The 20,309-nt window shown below is 44.7% G+C and overlaps 1 protein-coding gene across 4 annotated transcripts in view; it reads left to right on the top strand.

The window, feature by feature from the left end:
- LOC100738425 (ATP-binding cassette sub-family C member 4) overlaps positions 1 to 20,309 on the top strand; it is a 151,718-nt gene that overhangs the window by 34,385 nt on the left and 97,024 nt on the right. For all 4 annotated transcript variants that reach the window (XM_084982144.1, XM_084982145.1, XM_084982142.1 and 1 more), the window contains 7 exons: positions 4,152 to 4,241; positions 5,284 to 5,447; positions 6,999 to 7,124; positions 8,577 to 8,826; positions 14,095 to 14,196; positions 17,789 to 17,878; positions 19,692 to 19,883. In XM_084982144.1, the coding sequence (XP_084838270.1) occupies positions 4,152 to 4,241; positions 5,284 to 5,447; positions 6,999 to 7,124; positions 8,577 to 8,826; positions 14,095 to 14,196; positions 17,789 to 17,878; positions 19,692 to 19,883 (1,014 nt within the window). The remainder of the gene's footprint in view (positions 1 to 4,151; positions 4,242 to 5,283; positions 5,448 to 6,998; positions 7,125 to 8,576; positions 8,827 to 14,094; positions 14,197 to 17,788; positions 17,879 to 19,691; positions 19,884 to 20,309) is intronic.

The following is a 20,309-nucleotide window of genomic DNA, read 5'->3' as shown; positions in this document are numbered from 1 at the left end:
GCCAGGACATGGAAACAACCCAAATGTCCATCGACAGATGATTGGATTCGGAAGATGTGGTCTATATACACAATGGAATACTACTCAGCCATCAAAAAGAATGACATAATGCCATTTGCAGCAACATGGATGGAGCTAGAGAATCTCATATTGAGTGAAATGAGCCAGAAAGACAAAGACAAATACCATATGATATCACTTATAACTAGCATCTAATATCCAGCACAAATGAACATCTCAGAAAAGAAAATCATGGACTTGGAGAAAAGACTTGTGGCTGCCTGATGGGAGGGGTAGGGAGTGGGAGGGATCGGGAGCTTGGGCTTATCAGGCACAACTTAGAATAGATTTACAAGGAGATCCTGCTGAATAGCATTGAGAACTTTGTCTAGATATTCATGTTGCAACAAAACAAAGGGTGGGGAAAAAAAATGTAATTGTAATGAATACATGTAAGGATAACTTGATCCCCTTGCTGTGCAGTGGGAAAATAAAAAAAAATAAAAATAAAAAAAATAAAAAAGAAATGTTTTTGAGAAGGGTATGATTGTATTTTTAAATGATATTTAATGTGATTGCCTGTTCAACATAATTGCGTTAACTAATTAATAATATAAAGGAGATCTATGCCAAATACAGACCCCCTCACTATATTCTATAGTTATGATTACTTTTAGTAGTATTAAAAAATAGTGAGATGTTTGGGATAAAACTCGAAATTTCCCATTGTTTTTAGTAATTTTGGAGAGAATTTGTTGCTGTTCCTTCAAGTTATTTTCTTAATACAGTAGTTCCTTTTTTCTCGAGTATGCATTATAACACTTTTAATAATTCCTGAGCTGATGTGTTCAGTGATTTTGTAATGAGAAATGTTGTAACATTCCATAGTTTACCCTGATCTTAACTAGTATAAAAGGAGTTAGGATTTTAGATGTCTTTACAAAGGAATTGACACAGATGCACCATGTTACTAATTGAAACACTCTTTATAAACTTGATGCTGGATACCTCTTTGCCCTGGGCTGTTCGCCTTTATTTTTTTTAAAGAAATCCTTGTTTAACTGTACTTTATGCCTGAAATTTGCTGAGAAAGTAGGTGGTAAGTGCTCTCCCCTCACATAAAAGAGGATGACAGTGTGTGCTGATGGATGTGTTAGGTGGTTTTATTACAGTAATCTTTTCCCATTGTATATTTATATCAAACATCACACTGCACACCTTAAATACATGGAATTTTTATTAATAAGTGAAATCCTTACTGAAAGCTAAAACCAAACAATTTAAATGGAAAATTTCACTTTCCTGTAGTTGCTACTTTTCTAGAGCTTTTGTTTCTTGGGAATATGCTTGTCAGCCAAATGCAAGCTGCCTCCTGCTCTTCTCTGCTGGAGCAGAGTCTCATCCATCTCAGGGCTGTGTGAGCCTGGGGCCTGGCCACAGCCACAGTGACGCCAGATCTGTGCTGATTCTGTGACCTACACAGCAGCTTGTGGCAATGCTGGATCCTTAACCCAGTGAGCAAGGCCAGGGATCAAACCCACATACTCATGGATACTATGTTGGGTTCTTGACCCTCTGAGTCACAACAGCAACTCTGGCTTGGGCCCTTTTAAAGGTAATCTCTAAGGCTGCACATCTGCCAGCTTCCCTCTGTGGCCCATTCAGCATTTCAATGCTCTCTTCAGCTGAATTTGAAATGACTCTGAGGGCTGTATCATATATAAAAATGACTTTTCATTTATTTACTGTTCCACAGCTTTGAGAAAATTACTTTTGGTTTTTGATCATTGATTTTTTTTTTATTGTGCTAAAATATACACAGCATGACATTTACCGTCTCAACTCCTTAGTGCGCTGTTCAGTGACATTAGGTGCATTCATGCTGTGGTCCAGCCGTCACCGTGTGCATCTCCAGAACATTTTCTTCTTCCCAGACTGAATCCCTGTGCCCATTAAACACTCACTGCGCAGTTCCCTTCCCCACAGCCATCACCATTCTGCTGCTTCTCCTTGTGAATTTGGCTGCTCTTGGTGCCTCATATAGGTGGAATCAAACAATGTTTGTCATTTTGTGTCTGGCTTATGTTATGTAAGCTCCATGTCTTCAAGGTTCATTCATGATGTAGCAGGTATCAGAATTCCTTGTTAAGGCTGAATAATATTCCATGATCAGTATATACAGCATTCTGAGTATCCGTTCATGTGGTCAGAGGACATTTGAGTTGTTTCCACGTTTTGTCTGTTGTCAACACTGGTGTACAAAAAATATGTTCAAGTTTGTGCTTTCAATCCTTTTGAGTACATCCCCAGAAGTGGAATTGCTATATTATCTGCTGACTTTATGTTCAGTTTTTTGCACAACTACTGTATTATTCTCTTCCATCACAGCTAATCATTTCACATTCCTACCTGATTGTTGATTTTTTTGTTACCTTCAAGACTAAATAAGATTTTTATGAACTATGACATTTTGTTTGGATCAGCGGGTCCAGCTGATGTCTGTTGAAACAGCTCATGGTGTCTGTTCAGGGTCTTCAGATCTCTAGGGCGTTTTGTTAGAACTTTTAACCAAGTAAGTAGATTGTGCTGCACAGGCTGTGTGTTTTGTAAAGTCAACAGACACATTAAGAACACAGGTCCCTGATAGGAGTAGTGTTTGTGTTTGTTTTTTTAAAAAATTTTGAGTGTAGTTGACTTACAATGTTGTGTTAGTTCCAGGTGCTCAGCAAAGTGAATCAGTTATATATGTCTCCATTCTTTTTCAGATTCTTTTTCTAAACAGGTTATTACAGAGTATTGAGTATATTTCCCTATGGTTTACAGTAGGTCCTTCTTAGTTATCTCTTTTATTTTTGAATTTTTAAGTTTTTTTGGCTGCCCCATGGCATACAAGTTCCCAGGCCAGGGATCAGATCTGAGCCACAGTTGTAACATATGTGGCAGCTGCGGCATTGCCAGATCCTTTAACCCACTGTGCCAGGCAGGGAATCACACTCGCATCCTGGTGCTGTAGAGACACTGCTGATCCTGTTGCACCACAGCTGGAGCTCCAGTTTCTCTCTTATGCACAGGAGTGTGTGGATGTTAATTCCACCTCCTAAATTACCCTCAACCTCCCACCCTTACCCCCCATGGTTTCCCCTGTGCTAACTAGACATTTGGTTTTGAAATCTTTGCATCTGTGTCTATTTTATCTGTTTTTGTTGTTGTTTGTTTGGTTTTTGTCTTTTTAAGGCCGTACCTATAGCATAGGGAGGTTCCCAGGCCAGGAGTCAAATCAGAACTGTAGCCACCAGCCTACACCAGAGCCACAGCAATACCAGATCTGAGCAGCGTCTGCAACCTACACCACAGCTCACGGCAATGCTGGGTCTGTAATCCACTGAGTGAGGCCAGGGATCGAACCTACAACCTCATGATTCCCAGTCAGATTTGTTTCCACTGTGCCACGACCAGAACTCCAGATTTGATTAGGTTTTAATTAGGTTTTTTTTTTAATAGAAAGCTGCTTGAGATATTTGTATATTTTGGAGATTATTCCCTTGTCAATTGTTTGGTTTGCAAAGATTTTCTCTCATTCTGTGGGTTGTCTTTTCCAGGAGTAATGTTTTGAACACTATAGTTGTTCATTTCAGAATGAGGAAACTAAGACCAAAGTGGTGTCATGCACAGAATTAGTGATTGAGTCCACATTTATAGTCCAAGTCCGTTATTTTCTTTCCTTAAGGCAGCCTCTCCACACTCATCTAACATGTCCCAGATTTACTTTAGTTGACTCCTATGTCTAAACCTACATCCTTTATATGTCGGTGTGTCCAAAGTCTTCAAAAATCAGGGTGTGGGGGGGTTGCTTCTATCTCCTATTCCTCCTTTTACTGTCCCTGAGGGTGTGGATGGAAGTTCCCTTGTGGCACAGAGGGTTAAGGATCTGGTGGTGTCACTGCAGCAGTTTGGGTTCGATCCCTGACCCAAGAACTTCCCCATGCTGTGGGCGCAGCCAAAAAAAAGCCCAAGCCCTGCTGTCCGGGGTCATCCTGCTCCTCTTGACATGGCTCAAGAGCCCATGAAAACACGCTCCCTTTTGCTGTGACCTCAGAGTGACTTGGTGTCACCATAGGAATCCAGTTCTCTGTTTCCTTCTCTCATTTCAGGCACTTCGCCTGAGCAACTTGGCCATGAGGGAGGCCAGCACCGGCCAGATAGTCAATCTGCTGTCCAATGACGTGAACAGGTTTGACCAGGTGAGCTGTACCTGAGGGATGGTTTCCATTTCCTGTCCTTCTAATGGGTTTAGCTTGTTGGACACCAGGCACCAGTGTTGGGTGTTGACCAGGATTCTTTAGGGGACCTAAGACAAGGGATCTTTTTATCCACCACTGATTTCTTCTGTGTGCAGCTTAGATGTAACACTCTGTGCTGTCCTGGAGGTGAGAGCTTTGTTTTCCTACTAATAAACAGGCAGCCGTGGTCCCACCCAGCGTGGTTACTGTCCCTGGGAGTCCCCCTGGAGGGCCCTTCCTGGCACATTGTGTTGCGTTGCTGCGGGACTGTCTGTTCCTCGATCAGGTGGTGTGGGCTGGGGGCAGGGATTGTTCCACCCCTGTGCCCTGTTCAGTGCCTGCTGCCCAGGGAGCCTTCGGGAAATCATGCCAGATGGGCGGCGGGCGGGGGGGGGGGTGTCCCCAGCCAGACACAGCTTGCTCTCCGCTGTCCCCACACTCTCTTACACTTACCTTATGAAAAGATCACATTATCCAGGGCGTGGTAGCTGCTGGGCAGATCTGTATTGCACTAGACAACTTCTCTTTCAATTATTCATTCATCAAACATGACATAAGGCCCCTATTAAGTCTCAGGGATGAGTGAGATTTCATTTCTTCCCTGGAGAAGCCCCAGCATGTCAGGGAGGTAAATACACAAGTATTGGAGAGTGGGTTAGGTACCATAATACAGGTTTTTTTGTGCCCTGGAGTGATGGGGGCTGAGTTTTGGGGCAGAGAGAGTTTGGGGAAGCCCTGAGCTCATCTGTGGTCTTTAGACAAAATCAGCATCTTGCTTCCAGTGCTGCTGCTCTGGGTCTCCCTGTTGTGGGCTCTGGGCTGACCTGGAGCAGCTTCATGTGGGGCAGAGGCTTGGATCTCTGCTTTAGCAGGCGGAAAACCCGCTGTGATCATTTCTATTTAGATTCCTGTCTGTCCCTTCAGAGCAGATAGTTTCTCTACTGTGTCCTTATGGGTTGTGTTTTGATATAGTCCTAAGAGGGCTCCGTCTTTTTCTTTTAAGGTGACGATGTTCCTGCACTTTCTGTGGGTGGGGCCTCTGCAGACTGTTGTGGTGACTGCCCTGCTCTGGATGGAAGTAGGAATATCGTGTCTTGCGGGGATGGCAGTTCTAATTCTTCTCCTGCTTTTGCAAAGCTGCATTGGGAAGTCGTTTTCATCACGCCGGTAAGAGAAACCCTGGGTTAAAAAATAGGTGATATGTAGTTGGTAACATCTACGGCTTGCTCAGTGCTTTTGTTCAAAACCAAAATAAACGCCTTCTCTGCTTTCTTCTTTGGGTGTGTTGTATCCTCTTCAGGCTTAGCCAGGGGAGGGAGGCTCCACCCTTAAGCTTAGGGGTGAACTTTAAGTGGGAAAAGCGAAGGCATTCATGACTCCTCCCAGCATCACACCTGAATAGGTAGAGTGTCCTACAGCAGAATTTACTCATGTCAGAGTTATTTAAACATTGCTAAAAATAGTAATAGTCTTCCTGGCCCATTTCTAGTTGCATATATTTTTGTTATGCTTGTGTTAGAACCATTTTCATGTATGTATGTTCATGTGTTAATTTTTAAAAATTTTTTCTTTTTGGCTGCCCCACCGCCTATGGGATTCCTGGGCCAAGGATCAGATCCAAGCTGCAGTTGTGACCTAAGCTGCAGCTGTGGCAAGGTGGATAATTAACACACTGTGCTGGGCTGGGAATTGATCCTGTGTCCCAGCGCTCCCCAGATGCCGTCGATCCCCTTTTGCCACAGTGAGAAGTCTAGTTCTTATTTTCTTTTTCTTTTTAGGGCCACACCTGTGGCATATGGAAGTTCCCACAGTTCCCTGTGGCATATGTCAAATCAGAGACACATCTGTGACCTACACCATAGCTCATGGCAATGTTGGATCCTTAATCCACTCAGCAATGCCAAGGATTGAACCTGTATCCTCATGGCTACTAGGTTGGTTCCTAACCAGCTGAGGCATGACCTAAAATCCCATGTATTATTTTAATTAAGTATCTCCATTAAGTTAGCCTCATTCAAGGGCAAGGTCAATCTTAATGATCTCTTTGTTAAAGCCCCCCATTCCCAGAAGTGTATGGGATAGAAAATTGTCTGATGACGAAGAAAGAGCTGATGGTGATGAGTTAGTCCTGAAGCAGGTCCCCGAGGGTTAGAGGCGGGTCATTGTCCAGGGTGTCAGGTGATGAACATTGAGTTGTCGTTATTTTGGTACATTTTTCTGTGTGTTATTCTTCTCTACTTGGGATTTCCTTTCCTGTAAGGAGAGATGGTCCTTATCCTTTGAAGCCCTGTTTAAGGCAACAGGGTCTCTGAAGCTTGTCTTGCTCTCCTTTCCCTTTAGAAATAACAGCCCCATCTTTTCTGCTCCCCACTCTTCACTCCTCTGTTATGACAGCACAGCCTGTCTTCCTGTTAGATTCCTTTCTGTCTTCCCTGCCCAACTGTGACCTCCTTGTGGAGACGGTTTGTATCCGACTCATTTCAAGTCTTCCGTAGCCGATCCTGCAAGTTCTCCAAGGTGCTTGTTGAATTGGGCTGGAGGGTTGGCTCATTGAAGTCTTTCTCCATTTGTACTTTGAGTAGGACCTGCCTGTGTCCTCAGTTTGAAAGTGTCGCGTGGAATCATGTGACTCCTGGTCCCTCCCTTTTCCCTGCTGCTGCTGCTACAGAAAGTTGGGCTGTGGTCACTAAGGCTCACCCCTCACGTCTGTCCCCTTAGGAGTAAGACCGCAGCTTACACAGACGACAGGATCAGGTCTGTGAGTGAAGTTATAACTGGCATCAGAACAGTAAAAATGTACACTTGGGAAAAGTCATTTGCGGATCTTATTGCCAGATTGAGAAGGTAAGTTTTACTACATGTCACACCATATTTTTGTACTCCCCCCCCCCATTTTTACTGAATGAATTTAGAAATCTTAGTGAGTTTTCACATTAAGGTGAATTTAAATACTATCCACCCCCTCCACCCTCCACATGTGGCCGTGTGGTTAATAGAATAGTGGAGATGTTATTTTAACCTCCTCTTCCTTGTGTGTTCTCCTTAAAGGAAAAATCTATCCAAATAGATCTGATCCTTGGCCCAGGATATCCAAATATTTATTAATAACTGCAAATGCCAAGTAAGCAATGGTTCTAAGATGTTAGTATTTGAGATGATGATATTTATGTATTTAAGTATTTATTTATTTGTTTAGGGCTACACCTGTAGCAAATGGAAGTTCCCAGGCTAGAGTGGAATTGGAGCTGCAGCTACCTGCCTATGCCACAGTCACAGCAATGCCAGATCCGAGACCTGCCTGAAAACTACCTTGCAGTTTGCATCAATGCCAGATCCTTAACCCATTGAGTGGGACCAGTGATGGAACCCACATCCTCATGGATACTAGGGGAGTTCATTATCCCTGAGCCACAATAAGAACTCCGAGATGATGATATTTAAACTAAAACTGTAATTTGCGTTAATGTACCACAAATGGGGGAGATTATTATAGAGGTTGGATATACCTGTTTCAGCCCAAATTTTGTCAGTCAGTATTCTTCATTCCAGACAGAGTCATGAAAATTCTGCTCTTTTTGCTTTGCTTTATGTTTGTAAAAATTTCCCCACCTTTCATGTAAGTGTTTGACGAGTGCTTATGCTCCAGCACAAGGGGCTTACACCTCTCTGCAGCACGCTGTCACCTCTCACCTTCGCACTTTCATGGGTGCCCCTCCCTCTGCCTGAAACACACTCTCATCTTCCTTCTTCTCTGGCCTCCGCCAGGCCTGATCGACACCAGCTCGTCTTCTCAGGTTCCACGCATGTGCGACTCGCCCTGACTCCACAGCTCCGGGTTCCAGGCTCTACTCTGTGCTCTGTGGGGCTGTGCTGGCTGCCTCTGTTTAGTGTCTCGGTGTCTCCCAGGCTTGGGGTTGCTGCTTCTCTTCCCCCACGAGTTCACAGGCTCCTGGAGGGGCTGGGCTGTGACTCTGTCAGCAGTGAGGAGCCAGCACAGGACTTGTGGTTCCCAGTGCTTGTTGAATGAATGTTCAAACTGGGTCTCATTGACCCAGAATGTTTAAAAGTGTGACCTTAAGCCTTCCTTTATTTGGAAGCAAGATGGGGTGATGAGGTGTGTGGTTCTTGTGTCGGGCAGACCCCCGGGTGTGCACTGTGTAGTGTCTCCATGCTGTGAGGGTGGTTTCTCTTAATCCATGTCCACCCTCTTGAAAAGGGCCCCCCACACAAGGCTCTGGAATTTGCGCCTTGGCTGTTGATGCTTCTTTAAGACTTGTATCTTACTTTCTTTTCCAGGAAGGAAATTTCCAAGATTCTGACCAGTTCCTACCTTAGAGGACTGAATTTGGCCTCATTTTTTGCTCTGAGCAAAATCATGATTTTTGTCACCTTCTTTGCCAATGCACTCCTTGGCAACGTGATCACAGCCAGCCAAGTGTTTGTGGTGGTGACACTGTTCGAGGCTCTGCGGTTGACGGGCACCCTCCACCTCCCCATGGCCGTCGAGAAGGTGTCCGAGGCGGTCGTCAGCATCCAAAGAGTCAAGGTTTGGTGACAGGTTTTTTAAGTGTTAGTTGTAGATGGATTTTACATAAAATGAGTCCTTTTATTTGGGCCACTGGTCTAGTTAGGTGAGATTTAACTCTCTCAGTGCCAGAGCTGGTCGTGGTTCCACATGTCCTGTGTCTTCCCCTGTTGTCTTAGGTGGAGTCGTTACAGGTCCCGTAAGGTTCCTGCTCATTTCTGGGCAGGAGGAACAGTAGCAGTGGCACAGGGCTCTGAGTGAGCAGTGACAATGGTAGGCAATTAAAATGTTCAGAGCAGGAGCAGCAAACAGATCCATCGTCTGTGCTGACGCGAATGACTGGGTAGCAACAGGGCTCAGTCCTGGGGGAGCAGGACTCTCTCTGGGCCGGGAGGGAAGGAGCTTGCTGAGCAGTCCCTGCTCCTGGGCAGGATGAAGGGCTCAGCCTCCGTTAGTTCTGTGTCTACAGTGGGTTCTTGGCTCTGTGGATGCCTTGCTTATGGAGGGCTGAGCTCGCCTTTGTATCTGCCTCCTCATCCCTGTCCTCTTTTCCCTTTCTGCTTGAGCCTCTCCAGCTGCCTCTTCCTTTCACAGGTGTGATTCCACCATCCCCACTGTCTCCTTTTCCTAACTGTCCCTAAATACCGGGGACAAATAATTTACATCATCAAGACAAGGGCCTGGCTCACTGCAGGTGCTCTAGTATTTGTGTGCAGATGATTAGATCTAAAATGAAGCTAAATGGTCTCTGTGAGCTCCCTGAGCATGAGCTTGAGTGTTTGGGCTTCATAAAAAAAATCTGATTTGTTCCTACTTTGTCCACCGTGATGGACTCCAGTAATACATCTCTAGAGAAGTCAGATAGTTCAGGGTGTGATTATATTTTATTTTTGGGCCTTGTCCTAAAAGCTGAGACTTTTTTGTATGTGTGATGAAGTTTCTATAGTATAATATAAAACAACTACTACTCATAAAACAGAGGAGTCAAATGGGTCATTTTTAGTCCCCCGAGTTCATCGTTCTTTCTTTTGGGGTCTTCAAGCAACACTGCTAAGCGGTGGTCCATGCAGTTCAATAAAATTCCTTTTTTGTGGCTTTCGTATCCAGAAAGAGGACATTTAGGAATGTCCTTGGACTATGGTGACATGCTCAGTGACACTAAATTGTCCAGATGGTGACTGCCCATGTGTACTGTGCTGCCGTGTTGCTGTTTTCTTATTGCCACATCTGCTGTCTTCCATCACTACCTCCGGGACTTGCTGTGTGGTCCAGGTGCTCTTGAAGCCTTTACCCATCATCTCATTAAATCCTGACAGCAGGTGAATGAAATAAGCATTAGTGTCCCCACTTTAGAGATCAGGAAACAGGTTCTGGTAACAGGTGAAATAGCTCACCTGTCCTCATATAGCTTGTAAACGACAGAACTAGGATTCTGCCCAAAGCCTGGTTTCCCAGCCATTGTCACACTGCTTTCCTAGTACCTTCTGGAATGTGTACTCTCTCCTTAGGTGTGGTTTCCATCATCAAGTCTTACTCTGAAGACCTTCAAAGTTTCCATGATGCCTGAAACATCAGAATTTTAAACTCTAGGCTCCACTGCTGCTCTGTTTCCCAGCACATAGCCCTCCACCCTGGTAGGGGAGGGGGGAAGGGGGGTTGTCTTTGTGACATGCCGAGTTGAACCCCACTTTGGGGTCTTTGTTCTTTCTCTCTCTCTCTCTCTCTCTCTCTTTTTTTTGCTTTTTAGGGCTGCTCCCACAGCATATAGAAGCTCCCAGGCTAGGGGTCTAAATGGAGCTACAGCTGCTGGCCTACACCACAGCCACAGCAACACAGGATCTGATCCCTGTCTGTGACCTACACCACAGCTCACAGTAATGCCAGATCCTTAACCCTCTGAGTGAGGCTAGGGATCGAACCCACAACCTCATGTTTATTAGATTCATTTCCACTGTGCCATGACAGGAACTCCTGGGTTGACTTCTCTCTGTCCTTGATTTAAGAAAATGCTGTTGAGCCCTTCCACAGCCCCATGACCCCTCCTAGCATTTTTGTTCCTGCTCATCTAGGGGTTCCATCCAAAAATTTATATGGCCAAAGCAATCCTTTGGAACAAAAAACAAGCAGGAGACCTAACTCACCCAGGCTTCAGACAATATTACAAAGCTGCACTAATCAAGACAGTGCAGTATTGATACCATAACAGACATACAGACCAATGGAACAGAATAGAGAACCCAGAAATAAACCCAGACACCTACGGTCAGTCTTCAACAAAGGATGCAAGAATATAAAATGGGAAAAAGACAGTCTTTTCAGCAAGTGGTACTGGGAAAACTGGACAGTTGCATGTAAATCAATGAAACTAGAACACACCCTCACACCATGCACAAAAATAAACTCAAAATGGCTTAAAGAGTTAAACATAAAACAAGACACCATCAAACTCCTTGAGGAGAACATAGGCAAAACATTCTCTGACATCAACCTTGCAAATGTTTTCTTAGGTCGGTCTCCCAAGGCAACAGAAATAAAACAAAAATCAACCAATGTGACCTAATCAAACTTAGAAGCTTTTGTACAGCAAAGGAAACCATGGGGAAAAAAACCCCAAAAGACAGTCTATGGAATGGGAGAAAATAATTTCAAACTATGCAACTGACAAGGGCTTAATCTCTAAAATATACAAACAACTTCTACAATTCAACAACAAAAAAATGAATAACCCAATTGATAAGTGGGAAAATGACCTGAATAGACATTTTTCAAAAAAATAAATAAATAAATAAACAGCCAACAGGCACATGAAAAAATGCTCAACATCACTAATTAGTAGAGAAATGCAAATCAAGACTACTATGAGGTACCACTTCACCCCAGTCAGAATGTTCAGCATTAGCTGTTGTCAGTTAAGGGGGGAAAATGTCTGAGAATAAGAGTGGTGACAAGGGTGGGTGTTAGCCCAGCAACCTGCTTCGTGGTGTGTTGAGGTAATTGTTGAAATTTTTTTCTTTTAGATCATGGACCCTTTTTCAGCCCTTCTAATTTCTACAACCCTTTAAAAAGCTTAGGTCTCTGGCTCATCAGAATTACCTGGAGTGCTTATTAAAACTAAATGATCCCACCCTGGAGATTCTGATTCTCCAGGTCTTGGTTGGGGCCCAAGGTACCTATGTCTTTAGTAAGCGCCCCTGTGCACCTGCAAGTAGGCCACGTTTGGGAAACATTGCTGTAGAACAGGAAAAACACACAAAGCCTAAATTTCCTTTAGCAAATATAAAAGACATCTTGTTAAGACTGAAAGAATCTTAAGACTAAAATGAATATAGAGGAAAACCTGCCTTGGTTTATGCTAGACGTTTTTTGGGGAAAATTTGCAGTTTGTTCACCCATTCAGTCACTTACCCCACAGAATAACAGCGTAGCTGCTTGGAGCCTGGCACAGGCTAGATGCGCATGTCCAGTGGCAGGTGAGCAAGTACAGAAAGTCCTTTCTGCTTGGAATTTATGTTTCATCAAGTGGCGGGTTAATCAAGAACCAAATAATGAAACTCAGTGTGCATTTCTGTGTCCTTAGTCCTTGGGAGGAAAAGTCTGAGGGGCCATGAGGTGCTTTGGCAGAGAGGCAGGTGTCATTTTGAAGGTAGTGCTTCCTGGCAAGGATGAGAATTTACTGGAAATTACCCATGTGTTGGGGGGGGGAGGTGGGAGGCTGAAGCTTTGCATTTTCCTGGGGATGGTGATGAAGTAGGGGAGCGAGAGGTGGATTGTGGGCTGCTTTGGGTTTGGGGGCTGCAGAATCACCTGGATGCACTAAAATATGGAATACTAGAAGAGGACCAGATTTGAGGAGGAGAAGAGCATGAACTTGGCTTTGAGTTCTGAGGGGCTTTTGAAATACCTGGTATTTGCTCTAAGACCTAGGCCACCAACCAGCCATGGGCCTGATTCAGCCTCCTTTTTTAACAGTTAGTGGGCAGTAATCAGATGTTCCATTTTCTTCCTTTCTCATCTCTCACTTAGATGTGTTACTGCCCACTGAGAAGGCAGAAAGGGCAGTGGGAGGGAAAGAGAAGGTCGGCCCAGTGGACTTCCCGGATGTCAGGACTGGGTGAGGTTTGTCTGTAGGTGTGCTGAGGGCATGGGGGGCACGTGGGGTTTAGAGCTCATGTGCTGTTAAACCCTGCTGCCCCACTGCTTCTGCAGCCTGGGACTCAGCAGATTGGATGGGCCCCCTCCCGGGATTTGCACCAGGTCACGTCTGGGGCTCTAAGAAGGAAATCCACCACCCCTGCCCACCTTGGATGTGGGGGATGGTCCGTCCCCACGGCAGACCTCCGGTGGCTTCATGTTGTTGTGTCTTCTTGTTTATACATGCTTTTCAGTTTCCTTTTTTTGTGTGTGTACAGAAAATGGATGATTTATTATAACCTTGCAGGCCCAAGAAGTCCATGTATTTTCTTCTTAGTAAGGAAAGGAGACTGAAGGTCTTGGCGTTGAATGACTCCAATAAGATTGTAAATATCTTGCCTCAATTTGAAACTTAACAAGAGCATTTCATGTTTAGAACAGTGATTTAAGTGATAGTTAATGACAGGTGGTAATGTGGATTTAACACCGTGAGAAGAGTAGACTGTACTTAAGTGATTGGGTAAAGGTCACAACCCCAAACAGGCAGAGCCAGGGTTTTCGTTCAGAGTCTCTGCTGGAGGTCTTGTGTTCCCAGCCTGTCCTGTGTCACCTGATTCCTAGAGGCAGGGAATGGCCTTCTTCTCTGTGTTCCTAGTGTGTTGCCTGGTGCTTGGTACATGGTGGGATTCAGTGAATATTTACGGAATCATTTACTACCAACTCCCTTGTGTGCTGTTAATAACACAAAAATTAAACAACATGTTCAGGTTCTAAATGAGTTGGAGTTTGGAGTCATATTTTCTCCTTAAGGAGGAATTAGTTCATTTGTTGACAAAATTACAACTTTCCTCGTGGCCAGGAACTCTGTTTTGCATACTTACACACACATACCCGTGTATACATATATGTATTATATATATATGCACACTCTATGTATGCTAGAGGTACTGTATTATATGACTGTATATACTATATACAGTAATAATAGTATACATTATTCTATATATTTTTAGTATGTTTTGATGTGAATCAACATTTTAAGTACAGTTGGCAAAACGATATCGAGGCTGTATAAGGATTTTTATTGCACATTCTAGGAAAATTATTATTTTTATTTGTGCTTGTTCATTTTAAACAGTATCTTTCCTTTTTCTGTAGAACTTTCTGTTACTCGAGGAGACATCACAGCACAACCCTCAGCTGCCATCAGATGGTGAAACGATAGTACAGTTGCAAGATTTCACTGCTTTTTGGGACAAGGTAACAAGTCCTCCATTCCAAGGTGGACAACTGATGACATAGGTTTATTGGAGAATTTTAAGATTTTAACATGGTGTAAACTGTGACTTGTTCATTTACTGAAAGCATGTTGTAAAAATTCTCAAAATCAGGAGTTCCCATCGTGGCTCAGTGGTTAACGAATATGAATGGTATCTATGAGGACACGGGTTCTAATCCCTGGCCTTGCTTATTGGGTTTGGGATCTGGCATTGCTGTGAGCCTGCGGTATGAGTCGCAGACGCAGCTCAGATCCCAGATTGCTGTGGCTGTGGTGAAGGCTGGCAGCTGCAGGTCCGATTCGACCCTAAGCCTGGGAACCTCCATTTGTCACAGGAGCGGCCCTGAAAAGATTAAAAAAAAAAAAAGAAAATCTCAAAATCAGAAATAAAGTTTGCAACTAATGGAGAATAAGTGTAAAATCAGCCAAAGACATTTAACATGTTGCTCTTTGTCTCATTTTTAAGAGAGCATTCAAAGTATTAGCACATTTTAAACTTCAAGTACATATGTTCGTAATGTTAGAATTTACCTGATTGGACAGACAAAATGCTGCAGTGTGGAATGGGCTAACTCACAAGGGCATAACCAGCTGTTAAAGACCAGGGGCTTTGTGGAATCAGTGCACATAGTTTTGCCTTGATGCTCTCAGACCATTTTGTTATCACACACCAAGCGAGGCTGTGATCTGGCAGGGCCCCCTCCTAAGCTGCTGGGTGGTGCTGGCCACTTTGGTGGCAGCCAGGGGCAGGGAGGAGGCAGCAGGAGGCGTGGTCAGCACCAGGGATTCCCAGGTGAAGGTTGCCCTGTGTGGCAAGCTGACAGGTAGAACTGGTGATTTTCCAACACTTGGTTTATTTGTGACGTTCAGGCAAACAGAAGAAAGAGCAGGGGCTGCTCTCAAGGAGTTGTCACTATTGCCCACCCGGTGCTGCCCCTTTACTGACAACCGAAGCCCTCCCCCACCCCCGCCCCTGAGTCACATGGTCCTCTGTGCACATCCTCCTGTATCAGTGTGGATTCTTCAGGAGAACACACACCACAGGAGAGAGATTCCATGCATGGAATTAGAGAAAAAAAACAAAAAATGTGAAACAATGGTGGATGGGGCAACCCAGAGATTAGCAATGGCAGGACGCTCTCCCACCCCCAGGGCTTGAGGGACTCAGGGAGGTGGTTCTTCTGCCAGAGGGTCCTCCTTCTGGAGCAGCCTGCAGCCCGGCTGCTGGAGGAAGTGGGGACCACAGTGCACGTGTCCAGACTCTGTGGACTCATCCTGTCTTTCATGCCTATGACTCTGTTGTGCCACCTGCATCGTGTTCACCTGCTTCTGATGTGGTGCCTTTCGTCCCCACCAATGAACAGTTGTGTGTTCCCAGATGCATACAACCATAGCCCTGCACCTTCTGCACCTGCAAACTCACACGAGGTGCCTCCCCTGACCTGACAGTCCCTCCTGCCTTAACATGCTGGACCTCCCTCCTGCTTGGTGTTTCTCCTCGTGGTGCACTTGCAGCTCTGATGGAAAGTGCCATTAAATTTCCACTGTAAAGGCCACTCTGTGTGAATGCTAACACGTACTTTGTATGACCCATTACCAGACTGCTTGTGTACAGAACTCTGCAGCATTTTAAAATTGTTTTGTTCTTTTTTCAAGAAGTTAATAACATGTCCCCCCTCAGACTTCTGTACACCCTGCATTGTAGCACTGAACACCCTATTCTGTTGTCCTGGCCTTGCCTATGGTGATTGTGTCCCATGCTGGGGTCATTAGTAATCAGGGCCTGTCAGGTTAGGTCATGGGTGAGAGTCCCCAGGAGGGGGATGGGCACAGACCTTGGGGGTTTTAGGGAGAAGCTGAGTCTGAATGAAGCACATGCTGGTTGGGAGGGAGGAGATAGACATGAGCTCTCTAACCTGCCCTGCTAGACAGCCAGGTGGGCAGGTGGGGGAAGGTCTCAGGGACCCAGGTCTCATTCATGAAATGATGGGACTTGGTCTCAATCTTTGAGCTTCAAAATAAATTGTCCTTGGGGCAGGGGTTTCAGACCATGTCTGGCCTAGACTGGGGACCCAGCCGATGATCCTTGTTGACTCAGGGTCTCCTGAACCTGGATACCCAGATGGGGGGGCGTCCAGCATCCCTGAGCTGTTCAGTGCTGCCCTTCTGGTCATGCCAGAGCAGTGCCCGATCATGAGGCCTGAACAGGAAGGAAACTTGGGTCTGGTCCTGACAGACTGTGAGGTGGGGGGAACAGGAGGCTCATGTTTGTATGTGGCTCATTATTCTGTAGTCATAACTGAGTGAGAAGTAGTGAAATAGGACCCCTACATGTCAGACAAGAAGAAAGGAGTGGATACATTATAAATCAACTATACTTAAATTAAAAACCAAAAAAGAAAGGAGTGGATAAGCTTGAAAATGTTTCTCATGTATTAAAATCTAGCTTCTTGTGGATAGATTTGAAATTCCTTTAAACTCTGTGGCTGTTTTTTTTGGATGATGAAAAATAATTATCTTTTTTTTTAGTATGTGAATATTTGATAATCAGTTCAGTTCTTTCTACAGAAAATTTTCATTTTGAAGTTATTCAGACTTTTTTTTAATCCAGTCTCTGTGCTTTTGGGCGTTTTACTTAATCACTCGTAACCACTCTTTTTTTATTTTAAACATTAACAGTTATTGACAATTTCCTTAACCCTTAGGCTCTGTAAGGACTCACACACCCCCTAAGTCTCTCAGGACCACAGCCTGTGATCCTCTCCTTGGATTGGGTGCCTTTGCTCGTACCTTCATGGTGTTCGTTTGTTTGTTTACAGTAGAAGTACTTTGTTGCCCCTGTTTAGCCAGGACAGGTAGTGCATGTAATACATATAAAATTGAAGATTTATCGCTGTGCCCCTCGATGTCATAATCCGTTTCTTTATTCCCCATTTTTTGTTGTTTTTGTTAAATAAGAATGCTTGTGACTTTAGCTTTGACCATTATTTGTAAAAGTTAATTTACTACCAAGAGTGACATTATCATCTAAAGGGCTCCTTTGCTTGCTGAGCATTACTGAGGTTCTTTATCAAATGAAAATGGAGAGATCAGTGGCGATTTCAAATTATTTACTAGTAAAGGGCCAGGCATGCCATGTATTTATGCTGCCCCCTTGTGGAGATTAACGAGACAGACAGTTCCATTCTAATACCAAGGGGCATAATGAACATTTCTATAAATGATTAGCTCCCCCCACACTGAATATTGTATTAAGCACGTTGTTTTAATAAGTTAGTGTGCCTTATGCAGGTTTCACGTCAAGCAGGTGCCTCGTCATTTCAACTACTTAAATTCTGTGGGTGTCTAGAGCTGTGTCCCTGTGGAAATCTGGTAAAAGAAGGATTCTTTTTAAAGGCACCTAAGCGGCTTCAAACCTTTAGAGAGAAGTGATTGGATGAAAAGACCTCCAGGACAGTATCTTAGGGGCTCCATTAGCATATCAGTGACTATTACGTTTTATTTTTCCATATTCTTAAGAAGTTTGTCTTACTTTATTGAAATTTTCACATTTTTGTAAACTTTCATTTGTAGGCCTCAGGAATTCCAACCCTCCAAGGCCTTTCCTTTACTGTCAGACCCGGGGAACTGTTAGCTGTGGTCGGACCTGTGGGAGCAGGAAAGGTAAGTTATGATGCTTCAGGCAGCTTGATGTAATGATGCAGCCCCTAGCAAATCTCAGAGTCCAGCCCAAAGGTGTGTGGAAAGCACCCAGTGTGAATTGGGTGTGTGTGGAACAGCATTTCTCTAAGTGTGATCCACGGAACTTTTGTTTTGCAAGAAGGTTTCATGGCCAAATAAACCTGGATAAACACACACTGTGTTTTCCTTCTTGGTGCTTCCAGTCGCACAGCTGGAACTGCTTGTTGGGAATCTGCATGTCCCAGTGAAGGAAATGATTTATGTGACAGCTGTTCAGGACAGACTGAGACCTGGGGACTTCTTGTCACGGTGGCCCCTCCAGGAAGTCAGGAGGCTGTCAAGGCTGTTTGGGAAGCTTTGAGCATCTCCTCCTGTGAGTGGACCTGGCCCGTCAGTGACGTGTGGTGAACGTGCAGCCACAGGCTAGAGCCAGAGACACAGACATGAGCAAGACCCCGCCCCCCTGCCCTCCAGAGGCAGCCAGGTTCCGGGGCGACACAGAGACGCAGGCAGGTTATTTCAGCCCCGTGTGGTGAGCGCCTTGGTGGTGTGGACACAGGCACGTCCCCTGTGCGTGTAGAAGATGTGGAGTTCGTGCACGTGCACTGGTGTCCTGTGTCTGTGCAACAGAATACAGACCCCTGAGCGTGGGCTGTGTCCATGCAGGGGTCACCGTTTCCTCTGGGACGGGTTTTTGCTCCTTGGAAGCAGCTCACTGCAGAGTTCTTTTTCTTCTTTTTCTTCTTTTTCTTCTTTTTTTCCCCCTTTTTGGCCACCCCATGGCATATGAAGTTCCCAAGCCAGGGGTCAGATCTGAGCTGCAGTTGTAAGCTACTCCACAGCTGCAGCAATGCCAGATCCTTAACCCACTGTGCCCAGAGACGTGTCACCCTGATCCCCTTGTGCCACAGCGGCAACTCCCAGAGTTCTTTGAAATAATCGTCTTGGGATATATTCTTCATTTAGCTTTTGAAGAACAAGTGCTTGTCAAGTAAAGGATACCCAAGCAAGTTCCCTTGTGGTGCAGGGGGTTAAGGATCTCGGGTTGCTGCAGCTGTGACATAGGCTGCACCTGTGGCGTGGGTTCGATCTCTGGCCTGGGAACTTCCATATGCTGCTGGTGTGGTCAAAAAAATAAAAAATTCAAAAGGATCATCAGATGCAGGAACAATTGCATGAAGCACACATCCTGCTGGGCTCTCTGCTAGTTAGGAGGGTTAAGCATTCTTTCCTTTTTTTTTTTGTCTTTTTGCCATTTCTTGGGCCGTTCCTACGGCATATGGAGGTTCTCAGGCTAGGGGTCCAATCGGAGCTGTAGCTGCCAGCCTACATCAGAGCCACAGCAACGCAGGATCCGAGCTGCGTTTGCGATCCACACCTCAGCTCATGGCAACGCCGGATCGTTAACCCACTGAGCAAGGGCAGGGATCGAACCCGCAACCTCATGGTTCCTAGTCGGATTCGTTAACCACTGAGCCACGATGGGAACTCCTGTGTTAAGCATTCTTAATCAGTGTTTGCTGACTATAGCATTTCATTTGGGGTAAACTCTTGGGCAAAGTAGATTATTTGAGCATTTTATTAATATTCCTTTTCAGTCATTACTTTACATTGGCTAGTAGTATTATTTTCAGTTTTTATTTTTATTTTTTGCATCTGCCAGTACTGTACTTTATCCTACTCTGAACAAAAGGGTTCTGTTGTTTATCAAGCGCCCAGGGCAGGGAGGCTGTGCTGCGGTGCCTGTTCTGTCCTGGGTGCTGCCTGCTCACAGGTGTGTTTGCGTCTGTTTCAGTCGTCACTGTTGAGTGCGGTGCTGGGGGAGCTGCCCCAGAGTCAGGGGGAGGTCACCGTGCGCGGGAGGATCGCGTATGTTCCTCAGCAGCCCTGGCTGTTTCCAGGAACCGTGAGGAGTAATATTTTATTTGGGAAGAAATATGAAAAAGACCGATATGAAAAAGTACTAAAGGCTTGTGCTCTGGAAGAGGTGAGTAATGACTTCTGAGTTGCATGTACTCAGATTTCAAATAATAATACTGCTAATTTAAACCATTAAGGTTTGTTGACAGTTTTTATTTTTTTATTGAAAGAGCTTTGATTGTGGCTTAATATTTTAAGCTGGTCCTCTGAATACATATGCAGGCATATACGCTGCTGTTTTCATCCTGATGGGATAACAACACTCACAAAATGCCTTTTTTTGGGGGGGGGTTGTTTTAATTTGTGAAGTTTCAACCTCATGGTTCCTAGTCGGATTCGTTAACCATTGAGCCACGATGGGAACTCCTCCATAGTTTTCTACAGAGCCATGCTGCCTCATAGTTGAGGAAGTTTATGAGAGAGAACTTTTTAAAAAATGGGTGATTGATGAAAATAGAAGGTGGGATGTGATATAAACAGATCTCAGGCATTT

This window comes from Sus scrofa, chromosome 11 (genome assembly GCF_054392235.1).
Source record: "Sus scrofa isolate SSC_HxYL_T2T_F1_AM1 chromosome 11, Sscrofa_HxYL_maternal_Yorkshire_Landrace_v2.0, whole genome shotgun sequence".
Taxonomy (NCBI): Eukaryota; Metazoa; Chordata; class Mammalia; order Artiodactyla; family Suidae; genus Sus; species Sus scrofa.
The sequence above is the reverse complement of the archived record's forward strand: the minus strand, read 5'-3'. Positions and strand labels throughout refer to the sequence as shown.